This window comes from Ursus maritimus, unplaced genomic scaffold (assembly GCF_017311325.1).
Source record: "Ursus maritimus isolate PB19 unplaced genomic scaffold, ASM1731132v1 scaffold_1, whole genome shotgun sequence".
In the NCBI taxonomy this organism is placed as follows: domain Eukaryota; kingdom Metazoa; phylum Chordata; class Mammalia; order Carnivora; family Ursidae; genus Ursus; species Ursus maritimus.
Window position 1 is genome coordinate 28,268,367 of NW_024423343.1, and position 25,685 is coordinate 28,294,051.

The 25,685-nt window shown below is 44.0% G+C and overlaps 1 protein-coding gene across 2 annotated transcripts in view; it reads left to right on the forward strand.

Moving 5' to 3' along the window:
* The first annotated feature begins 848 nt into the window (after positions 1-848).
* Positions 849-25,685, forward strand: part of KLF7 (Kruppel like factor 7) — a 91,193-nt gene continuing 66,356 nt past the window's right edge. The window contains exon 1 of one of the 2 annotated variants that reach the window (XM_008687418.2): positions 849-1,444. In XM_008687418.2, the coding sequence (XP_008685640.1) occupies positions 1,343-1,444 (102 nt within the window). In that variant the 5' untranslated portion in view covers positions 849-1,342. The remainder of the gene's footprint in view (positions 1,445-25,685) is intronic. The other variant, XM_008687419.2, reaches the window with a different exon arrangement.

Below are 25,685 nucleotides of genomic sequence, written 5' to 3' on the forward strand. Positions count from 1 at the left end.
GGGCGGGCGCAGGTCGCTCTCTCGGCGCCGCTCCCCTTTGTTCGGTTCCATTGTGTGCCACTTCCTCCTCGGGCGCTCCTTCCAGCGCCCTGGCAGCCTGTGGGCAATTTGTGAAGGGGCTTTTGGTGCCTTTTTCTTTTTTTCTCGGTTTACTTTTTAGTAAGTGAGGCCCTCCTTTGCACGCCTCTCCGCCCCCCGGCCCCGGAGGCAGGCAGAGTGGGAAGTGTCAGTGCCTCCTCCCCCACCCCCGACGGCGGCTCCGCCGGGCTCCCGCCCCGCTCCTCCTCCAGGAGGCATCCTAACCCCGCATTCTGGACTTTCACCTCCTGACCGGTCGCGTCACCGCCAGGACGGCAACACGCGACCCCGCCCCTTCGAGGGGCGCGGGCTCCGGGGCTCCACCAAGCACCGAAGCGAGGGTCGGAGGCCGGCGCGCGGCCCAAGCCCGGCCGCCTCGGCGTCCCGGGAGCCGGCGTGAGTGTCGCCGCGGCCCTCCCCGTCCCTCGCGCTCGCGCTCCCCGGCCGCCGCGCGGCCGCCTCAGCCCCCTTATATAGCCCTCTAAAAATAGCTCGCCTCGCACCGCCTTGTAAGGCAGCAGGGAGATCCGCAGTCTGCCAATCCGCGCTCACCGCCAGAGCCAAGCCCCGCCCCGGACCCCGCTCTGCGCTCCCCATTGGTCCTCAGTGACTTCATGAGCCCCCTGTTTACCTTACATGGTCACACGCGGCCTAATGTACGCCCTCCTCCGAGATCCCACGGCTGCGCGGAGAGCCGGGCGGAGGGGGGGAGTTTGGGGAGGGGGAAGAGCAGGAGGAGGAGAAAAGGAGGGGGGGAGAGACTACAAACTAGCAAGGATGGGGTGGGGGGTGGGGAGGGAAGGGAAGGGGGGGAGAGAAGCGATCGCGAGAAAAAAAAAATGCAACCTCCCAAAATAAAGAGCAAAGATTGCATTAGGAGCGAACAGCGCTGCAGAAATAGATGGCAGCTTCGTGTCAGTGAGTTTGCATCCCCCTTCCTGATCCACGAGCTGGAGTGATTAGAGCCCTGGAAGGGAATTGTTACTCCCGTGGAGAAGTCCCCTTTTCCTGGCAGCCGTCTGCACTTGTACATGCTGGATGCCTCTCTCCATCCACCCCACTCACTCTCTCCTCTCTCACCTCCTCTCTTCCTCTCTCCTGCATTGATTTTTTTTTTCCTTTTTAGTTGACTGAAACAAAACAAAACAAAAGGGCCACTGGATGTCTGCCTTCTTGGGGGGTGAGCCAGACAGACTGACAAACAAACAGACCCAACTGTGTTCGGGGGAGGGTTTCTCCTCCCGTTTTGCCCGGCAGCAGCAGCATGGACGTGTTGGCTAGTTATAGTATATTCCAGGAGCTACAACTTGTCCACGACACCGGCTACTTCTCAGCTTTGCCATCCCTGGAGGAGACCTGGCAGCAGGTGAATGATTTAAATTACTTGTGTAAATCGTGTGGTGGCGGCGGAGACGCAGGGGCTGCGTTGGTGTGGGCTTGGGGTTGAATTTTTTGTTTGTTTGTTTTATTTTTCCCCCCTTTTTGATTGTTTGTTGTTTAAAATGTTTTCGGAAACAGTCATCTGCGCTTACCTCTCCACCCACCCTCTAACCCCTTAGTGTGCTGAGCTGAGCAGCCGGTCTGAGCTGCCTGCGTTTCAGTCACCAACACACATCCTTGCGCACACGTTGTCGGGCTCACTGTCCCCAGCACAGACCTGCGTAACTTCTGGGGTTCGGAGGAACCGGGTGGGAAGGTGGTTTGGGGCTTTATGAGCCATCGATGACAGGATACTGCGTCCCTACATGCTGAAGCTCTACCTACTTGGTACCTTAAATCAGGTTCTGTTCTTTCAACTGGTACTGACGACCGACCGACCGTCAGATAGGGGTCAGGAGGTGGGAGCATAGCGGAGTGTTTTCCCAGTAATTAGCGAGTGTCAATGAAATATAGAAACTTGATTTTTAGATGAGTAGGTGGGCAGGAGGGAGAAGAGCCCAGTGACAAAAGATACTCAACGATATCTAGATATCTAGGAGGAGGACGGGAAGATGTATCTATCTACCGCTGACCATGCAGTGTAGATTTCCCCAGGGCAATGCCTCTATATGCGTCCTTGTTTCTCTTTTTTGTTTGGGGGTCCCTCCCTGGTTAGAAGGCACAGCTACTGACAAAGGGTGGTGTGTGTTTCCATGCCCCTGACTTCGTCTTAGAGGACTAGTTAAGAAACTCCTATGATGCTGAAGGGCACTGATGCCAAGTTGGCTAGGCGTCCCACTGAGGGCAAAGCGGGTCTGGTGACAAGTTCACTGGCCTTTGTGAAGTGGAATAAAGAAAGTGCTGGTCAGTGGAAAGTGCTAGATCTGCTGCGGAAACAGTCGTTTTCTCAGCAAGGATTAGGAACTGCTGAAGGGACACACTCTGCAGGAAAGATGGTGGGTGGGGGGCAGGGGGGTATGGGTATTCTTTAAAAATACTCCAGTGTGCACCATGGAACGTCCAAGAAGACAATCTGCATTTGCACATGGGAAGTGTGAACTCGCACAGTCCGTCTTGAAGAAACCAGCCTGCCCTTGGGGAGGACTGCGAGAAGCTTGGTGTGTGGCTTGCTCATGTAACTTCGCTCAGTGACAGCAGCTTGTTAAGGCTAATGAACAGCTGAATCTCTTCTGCCAGGATCCAAAGCAGGGTTTGCCAGCTTGAGGCTAGGTTGTAACAGTTGCTGCTTTAGTGAGTGAGGTTTGGCTTTGGGTATAGGGAGCAGAGTGGCAAAGCTGATCCTCCGACTGTACCTTTGTTACTCGTTGCCTCTTCTCCCCTGATTAGAGGCGGTGAGGTTTCCTCCAGGTGCTGGCCTCTGCTGTCTGTGTGGCCACCATCCGTTGCTGCCCAAGGATGCTGGCAGAGACCTTCGACTTTGTCTCTGAGTGTACACATAGTTCACGCATTCTTAGCGTGAGGCATTTCTTCAGTGCATCCTTTCCCCCATCCCTAATGAGACTGTCTCATGAAGGGTCTCACCAGATCTTTTCCTCCTTTCATTTCACATGCTAATGAAGCCAAAATGTTGCCAGAATTTCTGTTTTCTGAAATAGCTTTCATTTCACGTTGTCAGCCCACTGGTGTCAAACTGGTTGCGTATTAACGACTGTCTAGACAGGTTAGGGTAGGGAATCTGTTGATTTAGTCAGCCTGCCCAAGGCAGCCCTTGTTTGTGACTAACTGTTAAGCAGTGTTGGAGGGAAGAAAGTTGGCTTTATTTGTTACAGCGTTCCCTCCTGATGAATCACACAACTTTGTTTTGGTTCAAGTTTTCACAGTAGTAAAGCCTGCTTTGGGGGAAGGCCTCGCCAGAGGAAACCTGCTTTTCTAGATCTGGTTAGACCATCCAGGAGAGAGTCTGGATCTGTAAAGAAACATCACTGGTTTGATAATTAGGGGATGTATTAGATCTATTGTTTCCTCCGAAGCCTTCTGTGCCTTTCCTTCCCCCTCCTCTCCCTACCCCTCTCTACTTGCCTCCCTCAAGGAACCTCTAGCTTAGTTTCTATCTGCAGGCCAAGGAATCTCACCCCCCCAAACACACACCTCTCTCCTTACTTCTTGCCTTAACCCTCTCCAACTGGCAATGCTCTTACCTTAAAACCCTTTGCCAAGCTATCTGAGAGGCAGCTCAGAGGCCACACTGAAAGGTAGCTTGTGGGGAAGCACTCCTAAATAAGATATCACTCCAAGGAGATTTCTGCTCCGGGCTCTGTAGTCACAACTGCTCTCTTGAAAGGTGACTGTGACTCGAAGTTCATGCTGATGACAAAACCTCCAACCTCCATCTCTTCCTTCCTCCCTCTCCTGCCCCCCCCCCCTGCTTCTGAGTGTAAGGAGGGAGGGTGGTTATATGCAACTGTCGGGGCCAAATCAACCATCAGATGGTGAAATTTTGAGACTCCTTTGCTCAAAATGGCTTAAGAAGATTGCTACAGAGAACCCCCAGGCAGGAGGAAGTTTCCTGATGCTCTGGGGTAATCAGATTTTAGAGGTCAGATGAGGAGCAATTATTAGATATTCTCTGAAAGTGAACAGTGTACCTGGCCTTGAGGAGATGAGCGAAATACAGAGATTCCAATAATCTGATTTGGTTTGTAGAGAAAGAGTGGCTTGGATGATAAACCCAAGAACATCTGTGCATTTGAAAATTAAGGATGGACTCTTTGGGGATTTTATTTGAAACTGTGGCCTGGGATAATTGTCCTGCTTAACAGTCAGTGAGCTTGGGATGGTCCTCCTGTCGCGGGGATCGTCATTTTGACATTGGGCTTTCAGGCAGTGATGTCTTTAGCAACCTACAGCTCCAACTCTGAAAATCATTGCTGGTGTAATTTTAAAATCCAGATGGACATCCTACATTAACAGCTCTCCATTCCTGGGCTCTGACTGCATACTTAAGCACTTGGCCCAAGTAACATCATCTCTGCCTGTCATATAACTGTAAATTACACTGTGCTTATGTGGTCTCTTATTTTATGGAATTCAGCTGACGCACAACTCTAAAGGCTACCAGCCTTCAGTTCTTCGGAAACTTGCAGGAAATTTTCCAAGAGCTGTCTGAGCAAAAGTAGGAAAAAGTCAAAGGTAGGACAGAAGCCGGAGTAGCTTATAGGGTACCACTTGATGATGGATAAAGGGAAACACATTCATGAGTTTTGTTGCCAGTAGAAATAGTGATTTTTCTGGACCCACTGCTGACTTGGAAAATAAAAAGGATTTGATAGGATACTGTTGGGTATTTTTCTCCAAGAAGCTACAAAGGCTTTTAGAATTTGGATAGATTTTGTATACTTAGTCTGCTCTTTTCACGAGTGCAGGTCAAGTAATGAAGTTCTGAGTCTTATTTGCACTTAGCTTTGCTTCATGCCATTGAGGAGCATGGTATGTTTACTTGAAAACTCTTATGGAATTATGCTTGTTGTTAATGCTGATTCATAATTGGCAGATGGGGTCAGTTTCAGGCCTCCTTTTTGCTCAGAGAAAATTTTCCACTGCTACTGGAAACAAATAAATAAATCATAGAACATTCCTCCCTCCTCCCCCATTCCCCCATTGTTTTAAACTAATGGCATACTTGGCTACTGTACGAACTAAAGTGTCCCCATAACACTGCAATTTCATCTTGGTTTCAGGCACCCTGGAACGCTTTTTACAAGGGCCTTTGATATGAGGCATCTCTAGGGGACAACCTACAAAAATGGTTGCCTTCCAAGAACAGCCTCATGATACAAGGGATGGGATTTGTTCTGTGAGCTGCATTGCTTTTTCCTCTTTATGGTGATCTTGCCTTCGCACTGCCTTCCACAGGCCTGAGCAGCCAGGTGCTGTCTCAGCCAGAAAGACAAAGCAAACTGTAGGGTCCCTGCATCTGCAGGTTTGCCTCTGTCCCCAATTTGCAGAAAACCTTGTCATGAATTAGAATTTCTTGGCAACAGCACCACCCAGGGAAATTTGTAGACACAAAGGAGCCTTGCTAACCACACTGAAAGGATAAAATAGCTGGCTTTTTTTTTTTTTTTTTGGTATGTTATTTGTGTGCTCTTCGGTTACCATAAATCTTTTTTTTTTATTTGAAACAGTGACTTGGTAGATGAAAAAAAAAGAAAACTGTCCCGTTATTCAGATTTTCTATATATGGATGCAATCACTAAATAAATGTAGCTTTACAAATGAGAGCACATGTGAGTGCAATCAATCACGCACTTAGCCTTTCTTTAATAGACTCGTTTCCATGTTCTTTTTAATAGATACATCTTTGCGTAGATTTAGGGGCTCACAAACATTATCATTCGGTCTACCTGTTTGCAGTTCTGTATTTTAAAGTGAGTGAATGTTACACTGCAGATATTTTTACTACATCTGTCTTTCGTGGGGGGATAAAGGAAGTGGTGACTTCTTTGTTCTCCCTGAAACTCCCACCCCCCACTCCCTACCCCGAGGAGAATGTGATGTTGGGGTCCAATCCATTTAAAGGGCAGAGCAGAAGATGCACTGTGACAGCCTCACCCTGAAATGATTTATGTTATGGGTATGTCAGAGACCTTCAGTGTTCAGATGTGGACTCTTCCTCTCTTCCAGCCCATTCTAAATATAAATGCCAGTGGGGGCTATTTGCCTCCTCGCTTAAATGGGAAGAGTTTAGAGAGGGTCCTAATGGGGCTTTTAGTAGCCTCTCTTATAAATCTTCAGATTCTTCTCCCTTCAGAGGATTTGTGATTTTAACTTTTTGAGTACAAGAAGGCATTGCAGTCTTCTTGAATCACTCTGTGCCCATTGCGCAAAGAAGAATACAGTTTATTCTGGCCAGCCCCCACTGGCTCATGTTGATGGAATAGCTGACGCCCCCTATCTCTGCAGTTTGTAGTAGTGTGCAAGGGTTTTGTTGTTGTTGTTGTTTTCCTCACCTATGCTGGACCCTGTGACTGGCCAGTGCAGAGAACGCCTCTGTGATTCCGGTTCACTCGGTGAGCGTGTATGTTGGAATTGGGATTTGCTGAAAGTTTAGGACAGCTCCCCAATTTAACCTGAGTGGTGCCAGAAGGGTGAGGGGTGGAGAGTTAGTCTCTCTACAAATAAATCCCTTTGTTTTCCTGAATCATCTGAATGCTTACTTAGCATAATACAAGTAGAAATGTTTTAACCCAAACTGCTGAATCTTCATAAGTACAGTGATTAGGAAGCTCTACAGCTACTAATGTTTTAAAGTCGGTGGAACAGTTTACAGTGTCTCATCATTAATGTTACATGTAACCTGGGCAAGCTCAGAGACACTCCTCCACCCCGTTCCGTTGCGTGCTTACCCTAGAACATCCACCTGAGAAACCATCCTTTTTCAATTTAGTTTAAGAGTTCCCCAAATAAATGAAGTATTGCCATTGCCAGCACATGCTTTTACCTAAAATGGTCATGATCTTGTTTGCCTTTATCTGTGGCTGCTGATTTGGAGAATTATTTCTACTGCCTTGAGTCCTTTTTGTTTCCCTCACTTGGCATTTTGGGGTGACAGAGAACTTGCTAGGTGTCCTGCTAAGTGTATTGTGTCCATTTCTCCCTCCATTAGAGCAGCTTCTAGTAGCCCTACCCACCACACGTGTGGTCGATTGATATTACAGCCAAGGGTCAACAGCAGCCTTGGAATATGGGCCGAGTGTCAGCCTGCTTGAGGTATGAGTGACTTCTAATTTCATAGTGATAGCATTCCTGATTGAGCTGGTGGGTGCAGTCAGTCACACCTTGTGAGATTTCCTTTGTTTGTGTTGAAATATGGAAAATATTTCAGAGTAAATCCGTCATTCCTTAATTGTGGTTATGTGCCAGAATACTCTTTGGGTGACGCAGGTATAGATTCTGCCCTGTAAGCTTGACTCCAGTAGGGGAGAGTAAGCATATTCAAAATTAAGTGATACAGAATCAGAACGTAATTGCCAAAAAAAGAAATTTTAAGACCTGTGAGTTTTCGAACACTGACCTGTGCCTATCTGTATTTACCTACTTTGTCACAACCTTGTTTATAAAACCTGCTTGAGATTTCCCAAGTTCTGTTGCTCTTTTAGCTAATGGCATGTTGGGGCTGGTGGCCGTTTTAGGGCGGATGAATATACAGTGTGAATACTCATGTCCGTAATGGCCAGGAAACAGCATCCATGTCATTCGGAAATGATTAGAGGTAATTAAAATAATGAATGTAGAGCCACATGCGATATCTATTTCTGAATATGGGTTTATTGACATTTCCTGAGGGTCATATTGAAAGTCAGGGCCCCAGGCCTTGTACTAAACCTGGGAACATAGAATCTTGGAATTTCAAATCCTGAAAATGATCTTGGTTTCTTCAGTTCTAAAATGCTGGTGTTGGACCAAGTGCTTGTTAAAGCAGATGAGACCTTGAACCCTCCAAGGTCATATAGCTGTTGTTAACACTGATCGTGCTTCCAGGACTCAGGACCCTTTCTGGACGCCCACATCAGTTTGTTTGCCTTTGGTTACACTGTCTGAGTATACTTTGAGTCACTTCTCATTCTTGCCTCCTCTCTCTTTCCCTCCCTCCCCTTAAAGGGAACAAGAAAATCCCCTTTTTGACTTAGAACACTACTAGTACATGGGATCTTGTAATTGTCTGGGACTTAAACCAAGCTATTGAATATCTTGGTGAAGGATTATGAGTATGATTTAATCCCTTTTCCACTTTTATAATAATGTGTAGTAACCTGGAAAATGTACCCTGTCCTGAAAAAAAACCAAACAAAAGCTCCCAATTACAACTCCAGTTTTATTTTGAAAAGGTCTGTCACTTCAATGATAACAAGCGGAGTGGGCATAAGAAGGGTGCATGATGTATATGGTAGGGGGTTGGGATGGACAATAGAACTGGGGTTTTATGTAGAAAGCATCCAGTGTGAAATGGCTTTTTCTCTGACACCTTGCCAACAAAGGGACCGCACAAAACTGTGACAGCAATCATGTGCTGATTAGGGAAAAATTGTTTTGAAGTTTTTAAAAATGTCTAGAGCAGGCTGGTTGGGCAGCGAGGTTATAATGGTTTACAAATTTAAACCAAAAAAATACTACGTACTGAGATAAGCAGTTGGGAAGAAATCCAACTTTTATGAGCTTTTCAAAATGTCCTTTTAGGCCTGGTGGATGAAGTGGGCTTAAGTCTGCAGTGTGCCTCCTTCGGAAGGGAAACGTAGGGTGCTCTTCACCCCTTTGCTTGGTGATTTTTTGCCTTTCTCTACCCAATCCTGGGGAGTTACAATGGTGAAGATTCTCTGTGGGGACTCATCTCACTGATTGGTGTCACCTCTGCAGTTCCCTCTCCAGATGGAGACTTCCGTATTTCCTCAGAGCTATACCCTGCATCTCCAACTGCAGGTATTTTCCTGACTTTCAGGCCCCCAAAGTGGGGATGGATTGAAAACGTGGGACTGACAATAAAAGCTTTTGGGGGTGTCCCATGATCACCTCAGCTGACTGTGTCCCAAAGCTTGAACTCAACACCGTCTTTCCTCTTTTCCTGGCTGCCCGGTTTCTTTTATTGAGATAACCTTTCTTGTGATCTGTGTTTGAAGCTCTAGTCATCTTTGGCTCCTCTCTTCCCTTGCATCCAGTCGGGTGCAGATCGCACCGATTTGGCCCCTGCACTACTTCACCATGGCCTGCCCTTTCGTGCTCCCTCTGCCATCCCCCAGGGCAGCCCCTGGCACTGCCCCTGGACTGACTTTCTACCTCTCTCACCATGTTTTCAAGCTCTTGATGTCTTCCTGTTGCACCTAGAATGAGGCCAAACTTCTAAGAGTCAGGATGTTCTAGGATGTTCCACTCAACGTGGGTAATCGTCACGTTTCCACCTTTTATGTGTAGTAAGTGCCCTCCAAACTGCATCATTGTGCTTTTCCTGCTTCAGTCTTTATTTCTGTTATTTCCTTCAGCCTTTTCCTTCTTCCTCCCTCTTCCCCTCTGATTCTGTTAGTCCAAATTTTCCCCATCCTTTAACTTTCAGAGGGTTGCCACATCTTCCAGAAAACTCCTTTCCCTTCCCTTGGCTGATAGTAATTGCTACTACTTCTACACTCTTGTGTAGAACTTTTAGTTTTGTTTTGTAGTATAGCTTCTTTTTCTTTCCTTTCCTTCCTTCCTCCCTCCCTCCCTCCCTCCCCCCTTCATTTCTTTCTTTTCTTTTCTTTCCTTCTCTTCCTCTTCCTCTTATCTTTTTTTCCTGTTCACTTGTTTTTCCAGTAAGGTTGTTTGAGATAGAGCAGAGTTGATGCCTTGGTTATAATTTTGATAATCAACCTTTAATATGTAACCCTTCAGGTTCATAGAGAGCCTTGCACACAGTAGGCATTCAATAGATATGTAGGGATTATGATATGATGGTGAGTTAAGATTCGACGATGTCTGCAGCAGTGGTTTTCAAGCATGGCTGCAGCAATGGTTTTCAAGCATGGCTGCACCCCAGACCAATCAAATCGGTATCCCTTTGGGTGGAATCCAGGCATCAGTGTTTTTTTAAAGCTTCCAGGTGATTCCAACATGCAGCCAAAGACTTTGAGCCATTAAGCTACAGAGAGTTAATATCAGATATATCAGAGGTGCAGGTGCCTGCTGCTTATATGGAAATATCTGCTTTCCAGTGCAACTTGGAGTCTAAGTGTAACAGAGGTTTAGAATAAGGCAGGACAGTGCTGGTGGATGCACTTCGTCCAGCTCATTGGTTAATAGCGACGGCCCAAGCGTTGTTTCATCCTTCTTGTTTTGCTTTCCCTCGCCTTAAAGTGTCAAATGCAGTCCCATTTGGCTCACATTCCTGTGACCCACTAGAGGTTTGCTTAACCTGGTCCAATTCCGTTTCTGGTACCTTTGTGGTGTTGGGCATTCAGCTGCAGCCATGCCGCGCTTCAAATAATTCATTCTCGGCAGGCCCTCGACCATGATTTTCCACTTACCTCAGCCTGCTCTGTGGTTTTAAAGGGAGGGATGCATGCATGAACGTCTGTTGGGTGGTGCCAGATAGGCGTTAGGTAGCAGCTCTCCATATTTCTTACTGACCTCACTGTTTGGAAGTAGACTCTGTTTATAAAGGATTTCAAAGGACCCATGTTTCTAGTAAGAGGAGCAAAAATAAACTGTGGAAGAATTGCCACTGAGGACATTCAGGCAAGGAGGCTGCCTCCTTGTCTGTAGAAGGCTTAGCTCTTGTGGTAATGACCGTGGCATGTGGTGATCTTCACAAAGAAGCCTTAGAAATGCCTCTCTTTCACACTGTGATGTTTGCAAAAATGTATGTACTATAGCTACGTCCTTTTATCTATAAACTGTCTTTGATGGGGGTATGGTTGGCAAGAAAGAACATCAGGAGAGGAGCTCAGAGCTTAGGGTTGAAGGATGCCTTTTGGAAAGCTCAACCCAGCTGTGAAAACGGCAATTAGCTGTGGAGCAGTGGCTGTGCAAGGGAGTGCCTGCCTGCTCCTGACCCTGCTCGCAGGCTCACCTTCCGGAGCTCAGTTAGCAGGAATTCAATGGGGTGGTCACAGTGCTGCCTCTTATTTTTGGAGAGGCGGCAAATTTGTCAGCGTACAAAGGAGTGGAAATAGATTCCCCCTACCCCATACCTTTTGAGCTTTTGGTGTTTGTTCAGATGACCACTGCAGACCCTGTTCATAGAGCCCAGTTCCCGCCTCCGGTGGGAGAAGGGGTCTGTTGTGAGAGGCTGTGTGTGAGCCACCCGACATGCGGTGAACGGCAGACTGAGTCGCTGGCTTCACTTCTGTGTTCTAAGATTGTTCAACCCTTACCTGTGCATTTGCCTCTTTACATCAAGGTTCTTGTTTTTTGGGTTTTTTTTTTTTTTTTTTTTTTTTTTTTTGGGTTTTTTTTTTTTTTTTTTTTTTTTTTAGTATGGACCAAGAGATCATTTCCTCCATGATGGGGATTTTCCTGTTTGCTTGGGACAGTCTAACGAGCATCTGTATTAAGCGTTGGTTCAGAAGGGCTCCGGGTGTTTTGCTCATGGTCTCTTGTCATTAGCACATTCTTTCTGTAACTAAGGAGCAGGCAGATATTACAGAATTTCCCACTCGGAGGTGAGAAAATTGAAGCCGAGGAAGATTAAGCAAGTTGTCTTCTCGTAGCTGCAAAGCCAAGGAGTTGCAAAAGCAGTATCCACGGAGCACTTCCTCTTCCCTCTTTCTGCTTGGCGACTCTTCCGTCGGCAGAACAAGCATTGTAATGATATCTAATACATGTCAAAGACTCCCTGAAGGGGATCTCATTTGAACTCCTCCTATGCAGCATTTTATTTAATCCTCCCAACCCTGTGAGATACAGATTCTGCACATCTCCATTTTACAGATGGAGACGTTGAGGTTGGAGGTATTAAATGGCTTGCAAGCCTAAAGTCACGCAAATTGGAAGTGGTTGAGGCAGGATCCAAACCCAGGCAGTCTGTTCAGCACTAATTTTTCACATTTATACTGACGCTTGGTGAGATAGGAGACACCAGGGCAGAAGCTAAAGGTTATGGTCTGGCAACTGATGGCCCTGTATGGATTTAAACAATTCTCTGCTCTGTCTTCTTCCTGGGTCTTGGTTTTCTCATCTGTAAGAGGACTGGACTATGCTCTGTCTCCTTTGGGTCACAGTGTTTGGTGGTAGGCAAATTACATGGAGGTTTTGGAATAAGGCAGAGCTGAAACCTTGAGACGATATCTCTGAACCTCATTCTATCATCTGTGGAATGGAGTTAATAAGGGCAGGCATGTTGGCTCTCTGGCCCAATGTTGGCATTTAGCATCCACTTTAAAAATGCTCATTTCTTCTCCATTTTCAACTATCTTTCCTCTCCTCAGTAACAGTGCAAAGTGGCACAATGCTCTTTTTCTAAATGGTATCACTGATCTAAGACACCAGTGATCCTGGAGTGTCTAAGAGAAGGTGAATGACGGAAACAGGGCAGGAGAGAGGTCTGGGCATTGGGCATGGTATTCCTTTATCCATCCCACAGGGGAAGCTCTTATGAAGTCACTTGTACTTAGAACTGGGGAGAGACTAGCAATATCCATTGTCCCCTGAAACTGGGCCTATGTGACATGCTGGAATTTGGTTGGCCCGCTCATGTACATTTCCAACCCATTCCCCTTTCTTTCTCTCCAGTCTTACTTATGACTTACTTCTCTTAAGTTTTTCCAGCGTGTGGTTATTTTTTTTAAGAGCCAGAATTAGGCATATATAACATAATACAGTGCTGGTTACTACACCTGCCATTTCTGCCTTACCTGATGACTGAGCTTATAGCAGCTTATGAGAGTGAATCAGGTTTTATGAGATCTATAAATATCTCAGATAGGATTTTTATTTCATTTTCCTCCTTCAAATAAGACATAATGGAAGCACTCACATACACAAGGAATATTCTTTCTGTGATAAAGTAGGGCGTTTTTGAATTGGCCTCTGAAAAGCAATAATTTGATGTGGTTGTTCGTGTTGGGAGTTTTATGGGGGAGGGGGAAGAATCATGCATATGCTGCTATAAAACTCAAAGATTATTTCCTCATATTGAAGGTTTAGCCCAGCACCTATGGAGAGATTTATTTCAGAGATGCCAGCCCGGTGCACGGACTGCATTCCAGTGTGTGTATTTGTGTTTTCTTTGATACATAGAAACCAGGGGAGGAGGGTCCCATTGGCTGGCAGGAGGGGGGCTCCTGGAAAGAACATTTCCAGTTCTTTGTCTAACCTGCTTCCAGCTATCCCAAGGGAGAATGTCCTTATCCTTCTCCCCACTTCCTAGATTTCCTGGGAAGTCTTCACACCACTTAACATATCAATGAGATCTTTTTCCTGGAATTTTATTTTTTAAAAAGGTCCTAAACTTACCCATTTCTTTTTTTTAACTCTACATCAACCAATACCAGGAATGGAAAGAATTTTTCTTATCTTGCTCTTGAGAAGTATCTAGAAGGAAACTTGAACATGTAACTTTAAAAAAATGTATTTTAAAAAACAAGCTGTAAGGGTTCTAAGTACCCCGATTTTTCTGCCTAGAAAATGGAAGACAGGAGCTCCACTTGCCATATCTAATCCAAGGCCATTGTGACGAATTTAACTACAGATTTAACTATCTGACTCTCTGATTACTTAGGTGGTGTTTTGTTTTGTTTTGTTTTGTACAACTTCTCTCTACACACATCTTCTCCAGTTCTCAGAAGCTTTGTGTTTAACTAGATGATAATTTGTTCTCATGTGAACTTAGTATACCTGAACCAAAGACATGCAGAGGATTTTTGCTTTAATATCATTTAATTTTTTTCTATTTAACATCATCTCAGTGTGTAACATAACCCTCCCATTTTGGCTCTGCCACATATACCCACTATTTTGTGCTTCTCATCAAATGATGTGATCTCTTGCCTTCTGGCCCAGAGTTTACCTTAGGGTAGAACTAGGAAGAGTTAGATTATCAGGGACACAAACAGGAAGCTCCTAGGCTGAACTGGCTTGAAGAGGTGTTTTATTTGGCCAGCATACGTATTTCAGTTTTCTTTTTAATTTGAATGCTTTTAGACAGATTATGTACTCATCAATTAACCTTGTCCCCATTATTTCTGCCTAGCTTCATTTCTGATCTCGGACCTGGTGAGCATACGTTTGGATTTGTGAGCGCTAGGCTGGCGGCTCTCTGGGGCACCTTCCCCTCCAAAACGCTGTGATTTGGAAACAACCTTTATCTTTCCACCCTAGTCTCAAGCTGGATTGCTTTATACTCTCACCCAGAATTCATTTTCATCGTGTCTTAGGTTTCTCTGCCTTGTTGGATGTCTTTGTTTGGGATTCTGTTTTATAGAGCAGCTTCCAAATTGCATCTGAATTTCTCCTAGTCATCCAGGTTCTGTTGCAGATCTTTGAAATCTGGGATGGAAAAGACCATCTGGTTTACCCCTCTCCCCGCCTGGGCTGAGCAGTTCTCCAGAGCATGTTCATGCCTTATTGGTATTTGCAACATTTTCCAATTTGGAAACTGAGTTTCCCGAGCTTGTAGGCTCTTCTTGGTCTAAGTGAGAGCAAAATGGGACAATACCAAACAAAAAGTATTTTTTGGTCAGATAGCCCTCATTACCAAAGGGCTGCTATTGTCAGGGTTTCTTCTGTCACTCCCGGAGACCTAACTGGTCAGTGGTGGGAAAAACTCCTTTTTGAGGAAGAAAAACACGTAGGAAGTTTCTTAGTCTGCCATAGAGGCATGTTGTACAGAATCCCATTAATTGCTTTAACGGCGTATTTTTTGTTGAGGTGAATTTTATATGACTTGTTTCACAGAGGAAGTGATGCTTTTGTGTGAAGAACTCCAGGGCATTATAATAAAGTACTTTCCTGAGAATCAAGTAATTTGCTTTCTTCCTATCCTTGGCACGCAAATACTGCCAGCAAGGCACTTGGCCTTCATTTTCTAATGCTTTCAGGATGCCGTTTTACATTAGAGGTATTTAAAAAAATTTATTATTTTATATTGGCTCCCTTATATTACTAAGGATATCACTTAGGTTGACCAGATGGTGAATTTCAGGGTCGTTCCTTTCCTGTTTAAAAAAGCCATTTCTTTGAAATACTTGATGCTGAGGGTTCCTCCTTCTTTTCTCTAATCCCCAATTCCTTTTCCTTTTTTTTTTTTCTTTTCAAAAACTTGAGTGCTAAGTAAAGGTCCAGGGTCATTGTCTTGTTAACATACATATTAATTACTTTTTAAGCTAATAACTATTTTACTGTGTGAATTAGCTTACTGTTAAAATATTTCTGAAAAAAATATTTCAAGGAAGGAAGGAAAAGAAAAGAAGAGAAAAGAAAAACAGACATGCGGACTTAAAATGTCCTTGCACAGTTTTCCTATGAAAGAGAAGCAGAATGCAAAAAACCCTTTGTCTTCCTACCCAAGATGCATCTGCCTAATTTTTCCTTCTGCTTTTGCTTCCATCATCTCTTCTTTATGCTCCCTCTTCATAGAACCAGAATTTTACAAATATTAGAATTTGAAGACCATGGGACACCTCATTACAATCCCTTTTCCCCCTCCTCAATTTGCAGGTAAACTGCCTGAGCCTCAGAGATCATTATTTCAGTCCAAGCCAGTATTGGACCTTCAAGAATTGTGAGCCCCTTTTCAATAGTTTAAATACATTCCCATTGTGTTTTTTTTTTAATGAAAAAAATTTTTTCATTATGTTACGTTAGTCACCATACAGTACATCCTTAGTTTTTGATGTAGTGTTCCATGATTCATTGTTTGCATATAACACCAGTGCTCCATGCGATACGTGCCCTCCTTAATACCCATCACCGGGCTAGCCCATCCCCTCACCCCTCTCCCCTCTGAAACCCTCAGTTTGTTTCCAGGAGTCCATAGTCTCCCATGGTTTGTCTCCCCCTCTGATTCTCATGTTAACACAATGCATGGTGCAGCATGGTTCAAGGCAATGCCTCTCAAAGGGTGGACTGCACTTCTTAAGCTTCAAGAGCGCAGTGTCCAGTAAAACAAATTACCATGGGAGGCAGTATTTTTCCCTTTCCAGGTTTTTTTTTCCCCCTATCCTTGTGACTAACTCAAGGAGAAAGACTCAGCTTTGTGATAGTATGTCTTTAACACCAAAGGCTTGATAATCTTTCCTTCTTTTCTTCCTCCTTCTTCATCTTCTCTTTTTGCTTTTTTGCTTTCTCACTTTCTCTCTCTTCCTCCTCCTCCTCCTTCTTCTTCCTCTTCTTCTCCTTCTTCATCTTCCTCTTCTTCTCATAAAGAGAGAACAGATCTCAGACCCAGAGCTTCTGGCGGGCAAACATCAGCTAAAAGTTAATAATATCATTTTGGTTTGTTGTTTTTAATTTTATGGTTATCTTTTATGGGTAGACATTTACAGGAAAAGTATTTTAAGATATATGCAACCTTAATACATAATGCCTTAGTGAGGCAATTAAAAAAGAAAATGATAGGGAAATGATTGTACAGACGGAATGTTGATTTGGTAAAAATGCATAGAGGTGGAATGAAAATTAAGTTTGAGAAATACTGGTGTGGTAGAGAATTCAAGGGATTTGGAGTCAGAAAACCTGAAATTTTGTCCTGACTTTGTAAGTATAAACCAGGGCAAATTGCTAAACTGCATTTTCCCATCTGCAATGTGGGGATTGTAATAATAGGACTGTTATAATCAAATGATATATGGATGTGAAAGTGACTTGTAAACTGTCACATGCTATATGATGTTATTGTTTTCTACTCTGTGGTAGGGAAGGCTTTTGTTTCAAGCCTTAAACTAGCACTTCTTGCTGGCTTTCTTCCTCCTTATGATTTCTGTTCAGTTTTCTGAGCAGAAATATAGTAGCTTTTTATTTGTTCCAATAGGGCTGTTACTTGTGACATACTCACAGCACTTGGAAAACATTTTCCTACTGGTTGTCTAAAAAGTGGGGACATTTCTTGTGTGTGTGCATGTGTGTGTGTTAGCTTTTGCATTAATTTTGAAAAAGTAAATTTTGTTTATGGTCTATGGCATATCAAACCTTCTGGATAAAGATAGCATATTTGGCTTAATTTTTTTAGATACATTTAAAAAATTTAAAGTATTTTACCATGCATGAAACAGTTGTGTGTGTGTGTGTGTGTGTGTGTGTGTGTGTGTGAGTGTGTGTTAGTACCCAAGGATGAAGGAAGTTTGGGGTTTGTGTAGAAGTGAGAATTCTGGGGACAGTTTGCTTCTGAAAGTGGAAGTCTATGTGGCTAAAATGACTCATTAACAATGTACTGTCACATGTTGTTAGATGATAAGAAGATGGGGACTTACCTGGGTAGGAAGTCCTAGACTTACCATGACCTCTTAGCTTGACTTCCAGGGAAACCCAGCTTATGTCACATAGGGATTGGAGTGACAGCACCACGTGTGCTGTCTGGAATATGAACTCTTATCCCAGCCTAAGGCAACCCTAGTAGGAGGTAACTGTAGATAAGAAGGGAGGTTGGTCTCTCTGATGAGGAACACACTGACTCCACTAAGGATGCTGAGATCTCCATGCTACTTAAGATAGGCGCCGTATTGATGAGGACTTAGGAGGCCAGCGTGTCAGGTCCAAAGTTCTGTTTGCATACTGCCTCACCTGGAGCACTGGTGGAAATGTGGGCACATCTGGATCTCTGTCTATAAGGAGCCACCAGAGTTTTGTTCATCTCTTTGGGGGTGGAGTGGCTCTGTCTTTCTATATCCATTAGTAGAAGTTTGCACCTGGGATGACCCTGGGGAATAGCCTGTGTGGTGGCTTGGCCCGGGCCTCTCTTGCTCTGTCTTCTGAGTCAGATCGCAGACACAGCTCTCCCCTCACAGTAGGTAGAGTGGGATGAGGTCCCTGAAGCTCACAGCTTCTAGTTTGCTCTAGCTCCAGACTTTCAAGGAAAAGTGGAGATGAAGAGGGACAGGAATGTCAGCCTCTCAACCCACTTCTGTAGGGATTTGTGAGGACATCGCTTTGGCTCAACCTCCCACGTGAGAAATTTGATTCTGGGGTCAGGAATGTGACAAGACACTTGAGTATGCAGCTGGGTTTTTGCCATCAGTGTGATTTGCAGGGAAGTGTGGCCATAAAATGCTTGAGATCACGAATTGGACGGACTCCCCATCTGGAGAGCCATACCTTTCTCTGCAAAATTAAATATTTATGTACTTTTAAGGTTTAGTTTTGATTTTTTTTAGAAGAGAGTAGAAACACATTCAACTATTAAAAAAAAAGACAACATAAAATGCTTCAGATCTAGTGGTAACATTTTCAAGTTCACAACAAATAGCTTTATTGGAAAACACTGTTTTGTTTTTTAAAGAAAATCAAACCAGTCCTAAAACATTTCAAGAGCTGGCTGATCTACAGCCCCGGCCAGAGGACACTGTGCAGGCAGCAGGGGCCAGGGGCTGATGTTGGCCTTCAGCACATTATGTTATCAGAGAGCTTGGTCATTGTCGTTTCCTCCTCCTCCTCCTGCTTGAGCATTCCTCTGCTGTGGCTTTCTCTATCAGGCACTGACTTATTTTCCCTTTTAAAAACACTTTTTATTTTGAAATAATTACAGACTCAACAGCGAGTTGCAAAAATAATTCAGAGTCCCATTCACCTTCTACCCAGCTTCCCCCAATGGCGACATGTTATTATATAGTTATCCAGTGATGGCTTGGTTCCTTCTGAGGCATTTGCTCTGAGGAAATGGGGTGGGTGTGGGAGGAGAAAACACCTAGAAAAGGGGTGGTGGTGGAGGGAACTATGGGTGGGGGTAGAGTGGCAAGCTAGAAGGACTCCAGACCTCCCCCCCCCCAGCCTCTTTGCAACTGGGGTCTCTTGTCTGTTAAAATGAAAAGCCAATTATCTTCTGTGTAAAAGAGAAGAAAGAGAATAAAAATGTCTATTATACATGCTGATATACTTAGCATTTCAAATAAAAGGATATATATAAGTACTTGTTGACAGTTTGGGGGAGAGGAGGAGAGGGTGCTCGGGGGTGAGGAAAGGGAAATTTTTACTTTTTATACTCTTTCTGTTCCATTTAAATATTTTTGCTTTCACATATGTTCATTACTTTCATTTTTTTTAAGAGCAATCCAGGTAATGGAATAATGGGCCACTTATGTGTTCTTCATTATATATATATATTTTTAAGTTTTATATGTTAGTTTAAAAGTTACCAAGCTTCTTGGGAGGATCAATAATTTGGACTGTTAACAATTGTTTATAATTATAGCACAAATGCTGTTCTGTTAATGCAGCCAGTAAATGAAGCCCACTTCTCCCCTCCCTAACCTGTTTGAGAAAATAGATATAAGAACCAGAGAGACAGAGGTTAAATATCAGGTTTATGGGGTGCTGGGGTGGCTCAGTCGTTAAGCATCTGCCTTTGGCTCAGGTCATGATCCCAGGGCCCTGGGATGGAGCCCCGCGTTGGGCTCCCTGCTCAGCAGGAAGCCTGCTTCTCCCTCTCCCACTCCCCCTGCTTGTGTTCCTTTCTCACTGTCTCTCTCTCTGTCAAATACATAAATAAAATCTTTAGAATAAAATAAATAAATAAATAAATAAATAAATAATAGATTTATCATTGATAAAACTGGATTTAGACCCAGTTGGGAAGGGCCATTTCATTCTGGCTTCCCAATATTTACCCTATCCCCACCTCCTGCTAGCTTAGGGGTGGACCCATCCAGGAAAGTATATGATCCACAAACAGCAATTCACTAGGATTCCCCAGGCCTACCTGTCTCCAGGGTGCTTCCCACATGGCAGGGGATAGAGTCAAGCCCTCCAGGGAGGGGTCAGGGTGAAGAGAGGTGAGTGAGCACTGCACTGTTTTTCCTTTCTCTTCTCTTTTCCTTTTCCCCTCCCTTCCCTTCCTCTTCTTTTCTTTTGTTTTCTTTCTTTCTTTCTTTCTTTCTTTCTTTCTTTCTTTCTTTCTTTCTTTCAGATTTTATTTATTTATTTGTTGGCAAGAGAGAAAGAGAGAGAGCACAAGCTGGGGGGAGAAGCAGGCTCCTCGCTGATCAAGGAGCCTGACTCAGGACTGGATCCCAGAACCCTGTGATCATGACCCAAGCCGAAGGCAGACACTCAACTGACTGAGCCACCCAGGTCTTCCCTTCCCTTCTCTTCTCTTCTCTTCTCTTCTCTTCTCTTCTCTTCTCTTCTCCTTTTCTCACTTCTCTTTTCTTCTCTTCTCTTCTCTACTTTTTTCTTTCTTTGTTTTTCCTTCCATTATCACCAATTACTTTCTTTCCTGAGCAGGAGTGAATAAAGAAAGTAAAAGGAAATTTGTAAGCTTTGCTTCCAGGATATTCTGGGAGATATTTATTTCTGGGGACGGAAGGCCCTCAGGAAAACAAGGAACAAGGGAAAGTCTTCCCCCTACCCAGAATGAAGTCTGACGAAGAGGGAGCAGCATACCTTCAGAGGAGGGGAGGAAGGAGCCCCACGAAGCAAGGGGGAGGTCTCAGGGTGCAGGAAAGAAAACATCAGGGATGTTTTTACATTGGTCTTTCTGACTCAGGGGAAGGGATCAAGGGTCCCCTTATCCTTGGCCCTGATAGGTAAGAGAGAGACTGGGAGTAGTCAGGGAAGGGGAGTGACCCAAGGTGTGTTTGGTTCTAGGGGGTTTTGAATTCCACCAACCTCACCTGTGAGTAAAAATGGGAAGAATTTGAGAACTATAGACCAGCAACCTTAATGGAAGAGTGGTATAGGTGGAGAAAAGAGAACAGAAGAATCCCGTGTCTCTAAAACCCTCTGGCTATGGGGACTACTTTGTCCTTTATGTGTCCACCTGTCCACCTACCTCTTCTTGGCTACTTCACATCAGAACAGAACTCACTCCTAGTCCCTGAAGTCAACTGGCCTTGCTGATCAGAGTATGTCATCCATCAACAAGGGATGGAGACTTTAGGATAATCCTACTAGTACGTAATAAACCATTGAAATTATTGAGAAGGAAGTAGAGAGTGCTTAATTTTGTAGCTGTGCGTCATTTCTGTGATTTATTTTTGGGGGGGGTTCTCTTTCTTTAGGAGTTTCTCAGTGGTGTCTTGTTTATGAATAGTTGCTAGTTGCTCATCTTATGAGAGGGAGTGAAGTCAAGAATGACCCTTGTTGCCATCTTGATGACATCACTCTTCCGGTTCTCTTTAGTTCATACATTTAATTCCTCCCTCTCTTTCTCCTTCCCTTCCTTTTTTCTGAGGGCTTTCTATACGCTAAGCACTGAGCTAGGTGCTGAGGATACAGTAGTGACCCAGGTAGACATTGTCCCTGCTTTTGTGGAGTTTAGAGTCTAGCAGCGGACCCAGAAGATAAATACACCCAGAAGTATGCATCGTGACGGAAATATAAGGAAAAGAACAGGATGCCAAGAGAGAATATTTCTTTAGTGACTTCCCCAGTCACATCTGAAAGAGTCAAGGAATTTTCCTGTTCATCTCACAGCTCTTTTATATACTTCCCCCAAATGTTCTCAAAACATTTTCCTAGAAGTTTACAGTTACCACTCAAAAGGAATCTAAAATGGAACAGACATTTGGGGTTGACAAAACTTAGAACCTTTAGATACTTTTATTTCATTTACTACTAGTCTCTTGGGTTTATAACTTCCTTGCTATGTTTTTTGTGGCTGGAGTTTTAGTCTTGCTAAGTAAAGAAATAATCACATTCTGTATTCTATAGATATTGTTGGCGTTGAGCAAATGTATTACTGGTTAAAGGTTCATTTGTAACCTTAACTTCTTTTCCAATGTATTGATGTTATTCCTCACACAGAAAAGAAAATAAGGGAAGTAAAGGAAAGGAAGAGTTAAGAGTCTTTTCATGTCACAGAGCAAATTGTGGCAGGCAAGAGATTTTGACTATGTGTGTCGGTGGAGGCCTTTATGATTTTACTGCACATCCTTTGTAATGCAGTCTGTATACATAAACCCAGGAGGTGGCTTATGGTCATAAGTTGGTGCCAGTTTTCAAAAATAGAGGTATGATGAGCATTTCTTTCCTTAAGTTCTGTCCCAGGAGTGATTGGCAAGTTGCCATTGTCCCATGTTGAGTGATGTGAATAGTATCAATAAATGTATTAAGCTGTATTTGTCTGGTTTTGGCTTGGTATGTGGTTAAAGGGAAAAAACCTTTCTGACAAGTGTGATACTTCTTTAACAGCAAATGGTTGGAATTGATGTAGGTATGATTTGCAACAGGGGCTGCTTAACCTACTATCTAGAATTGGAGAAGCTGGTGGCAATAAGGACTTTACAAAGATAAGACATTTGCTCAATCTGCATGATTGGAGGAAAGACTTTGGGATGAAGATATATCTGAAAATGTAGTTTACCTTTAATGTCTGCCAGTTTGCAGCCTTGTAATGCCAGTTACTGTCACTGTTGAGGGACGGTGGCAGGATAAAGGAGAGACCAAGGCATATATCCTAGGAAGGGAAAGATGAGATGAACCCCTCCTTGGTCATTGGGTGTGCACAAGATTTGTTGGTGACACTGAATTGGTGCTAGAGGCAGTGGAATTGGGTCATTTGACCTGTGAGTGGGCAGTGGTGACCCAGCTGGGTGGGAGTCCTTGGCAAATCAGAGGGGACACAAGGAAAGAGTCGGTGGTTTCATTTCCATTCAGGTATAACAATACCTCCGTATTTTCTTTTGGTGGAAACACCTAGCACGTTTATTTTGGTACTTTTGGTAGTGTCCCAGGAAAACTGAGTGAAAAATTAGCAACAATGGGATGCTTTGAAATTCGAGACTGCAGATGAAAGACTATCACATCTGAATGTTTTGTCTTAGGTTAGCCCCCTGACATGACCTTTTGGAAGTCTGTCCGTACAGAAACTCTTTGCCATGCAGACCCTGCTCCGTCCCACTGTACTTTCTTTCACTCTAACTCCTCAACCAAGGGCAACATTTCTATGGGAGGCTGTCAGCACCAGGTTCGTCTGTTGAGCTTACGTGGCAACTGCCTCCCCAGAGTTAAGACTTTAATGAAGCATCCTTTCCCTTGGAGCCAGCCTGTTTCTCCCTGTCTTCTCTCTCCACCCAGGCAGAGAGCGAAGACTTCTCTTATGATATTGCAAAGTTAATAATGCTGCTCTATTGATTTTGCGAGCCTCTCAGTCACTGGGGAATGTGTGGGGGATGGGCCCAGCACTCACAGCGTGCTTCCTCCAACTCTTTTTCCAGCCCTGGAGCTTTTGTTTTGAATCTGGAAGCTTCCAACCAGGGCTGGATTTCCAAAGGTCAAATGTGCCTGCACATTTTGTCCTTAATGAGTTAGCTCTGCCCTGGAGCCCTCACCGAACTTGCCAGAGTTCGACCTGAGCAGTAGGAGCAGTAGCTTCAGAACCAGACCCAGTTGCTGACACTCCACCCTTGAGAAGTGCCTCAAGGAGCCACGGAGGGTTATTGGCCAGGAGAATGTGGTCATAAATGCATGTCTACAGGAATGGGTGAGGTTTCCTCTTTGCTTAGAAAGCCAGAAAAACATCAACAGAGAGAGACTACAAAGGAGAAAAACATATCCAGGCGCTGAACCTTTGGTCCCCTCACCACCAAAACATTTGATGGTTTTTAATGACGGAATTTTGCCCTTTAAAAAAAAAAAAAAGAGGGGGAGATATGGTTTAAAATCATTTCTTTTCCTCCTTTGTTCTTTCTTCTCTTCTGCATTTTCTTGTCCTCTTCTCCTGTGGCTTTAAATCTGGTGCGCACAGATCAACTGGTCTCTAAGGAGCTGATGTTTCTTTTATTTGATGATGAGAACTTCTTAACTCATTGTTGATCTTTTTGCCTTGGCTACCAGGATACTCAGGACTGAATTTAATTCTGTGCTTGATTCAGTAGCTTTTTTTACGTTTATTTATTTATTTATTTATTTATGGCTAAGATTTTTTTGGAGGGGTAAAATTAATTTCTGCCTTCTTTTGTTCTCATTTTAAGGAGTATTATATGTGTGCTTTAAATTAGGAGTATAAATTTGAAAAGGAAAATGCCTCAGATGGTTGTTTAAAACATTTAGGTTCAGGAATATTACTTGGCAGCATTAATGTGACCCCCAGGCCTCGCTGCTGTCTTTTGAGCTCTTACTCTTTCCCTGAACTACCACTGAGCATCTAGAGAAACACCCAGTGCTGGTCATAAGTACAAAGGCTGAAGCCAGAGCCAACGAGGGCTGGGGCGGGGGGGGGGTGGTGGGAAGAAGGCTCCTAGGCCAGAGCATTATCAGCCAGAAATATTTGGCATTTTCTAGGCCCTGGAGATGCATTTCTTGCTGCCCTATCACATGTACCCCATGCATCAGAACCCCTAGAACTGCTTATCCTTTTCCAAACACACAGGGGTGCTTTCATGTGTCTGCACTATTGCTCATGTCATATTCGCTTTCTAGAATGCCATGGCTCCCTTTCTCCACTTGACAAAAGCTCACTTATTTTTCAAGGCCTGGCTCACATGTAATTTCTTCGCATGGCCTTCACTGACCTCTCCAGGAGAGTGAACTGTTCCTTCCTTATGTTGCCATAACACTTTGTTCACTCTATTTACTAGTCACACGTATACCTTGTTATCTTTAATCATATGCATTTCTACCCCTCTTTCCCNNCTATGCTGTGGGCACCTTGTAGGCAGATACTGAACCCTAGGGTTCCCTGAAGTCTCTAGCAAAGCATCTGGTATAAAGTAGAAGCTCAGTAAATAATTGTTAAGTTATTTAAAAGTTATACAGGATATAGTACCTCTCCCCCATGAAAGGCCAGCAAAGTTCAAGTGGGTGTAACCTGCTTATCCTAGAAGAGTTCTTTCTTCCTGGTCATTATCCTATTGGACAATCTACCAGTCTGATCCAGTCACTCCAGAGAAGAGCATGTAGTGAGAGATAATAGTGACTTAACTAAGGTTTTTTAAAAATCATTTAAGAAGTATTTATCGAGCAGCTGATTATGCCAAACACTGTGCTTTAGCCCAAGGAAAGTTTAAAACTTGGTGCCAGACCTCCAGGCTCTTGTAGATTTGTCATAGTTCTTATGTCTCCTGCGTGACATTTCATGGTGCCGCCTCTGCAGATTTCCATTCTTGTGACAAGATTCTTGTTAAGAGCAGAGATTTAGGCTGAGTGGTGTGGGCAAGAGTAGCTGAGCAGAAGACTACTGAAAGCTGGGTTTCTCCTTAAATAAGGGATTTCATGGAAAACTGTGGGAAGGTGTTCACCACGGTCCCCACCAGTCCCTACAGTCATATTCCTTGACTATTTTACTGATGCATGCGATCCTCTGGGTCCCTGTAGGTATTTGAGTTTGTGAATCCTGACCTAGATTTATCAGGAAAGGCATTGTTAACTTCTGGAGTAAAGAATCTGTAGAAACAACACTTGTCTACCTCAGTACCTGAAGGACAACCATGTAGACTTGTATCATGCGACCTTATCTAGGAGACTGGGCAGAAACTGCAGTCCAGAGTCTGAAATTGAGATACTTGGAGACATGGCACTCCTATGGACAGAGGGATCAGAGTAGTATATCCCATCTTCCTCATGACTTGCTTCCCTTAGGCAAGCAAGATTTGATCACGAGAAGCCAAAATCCA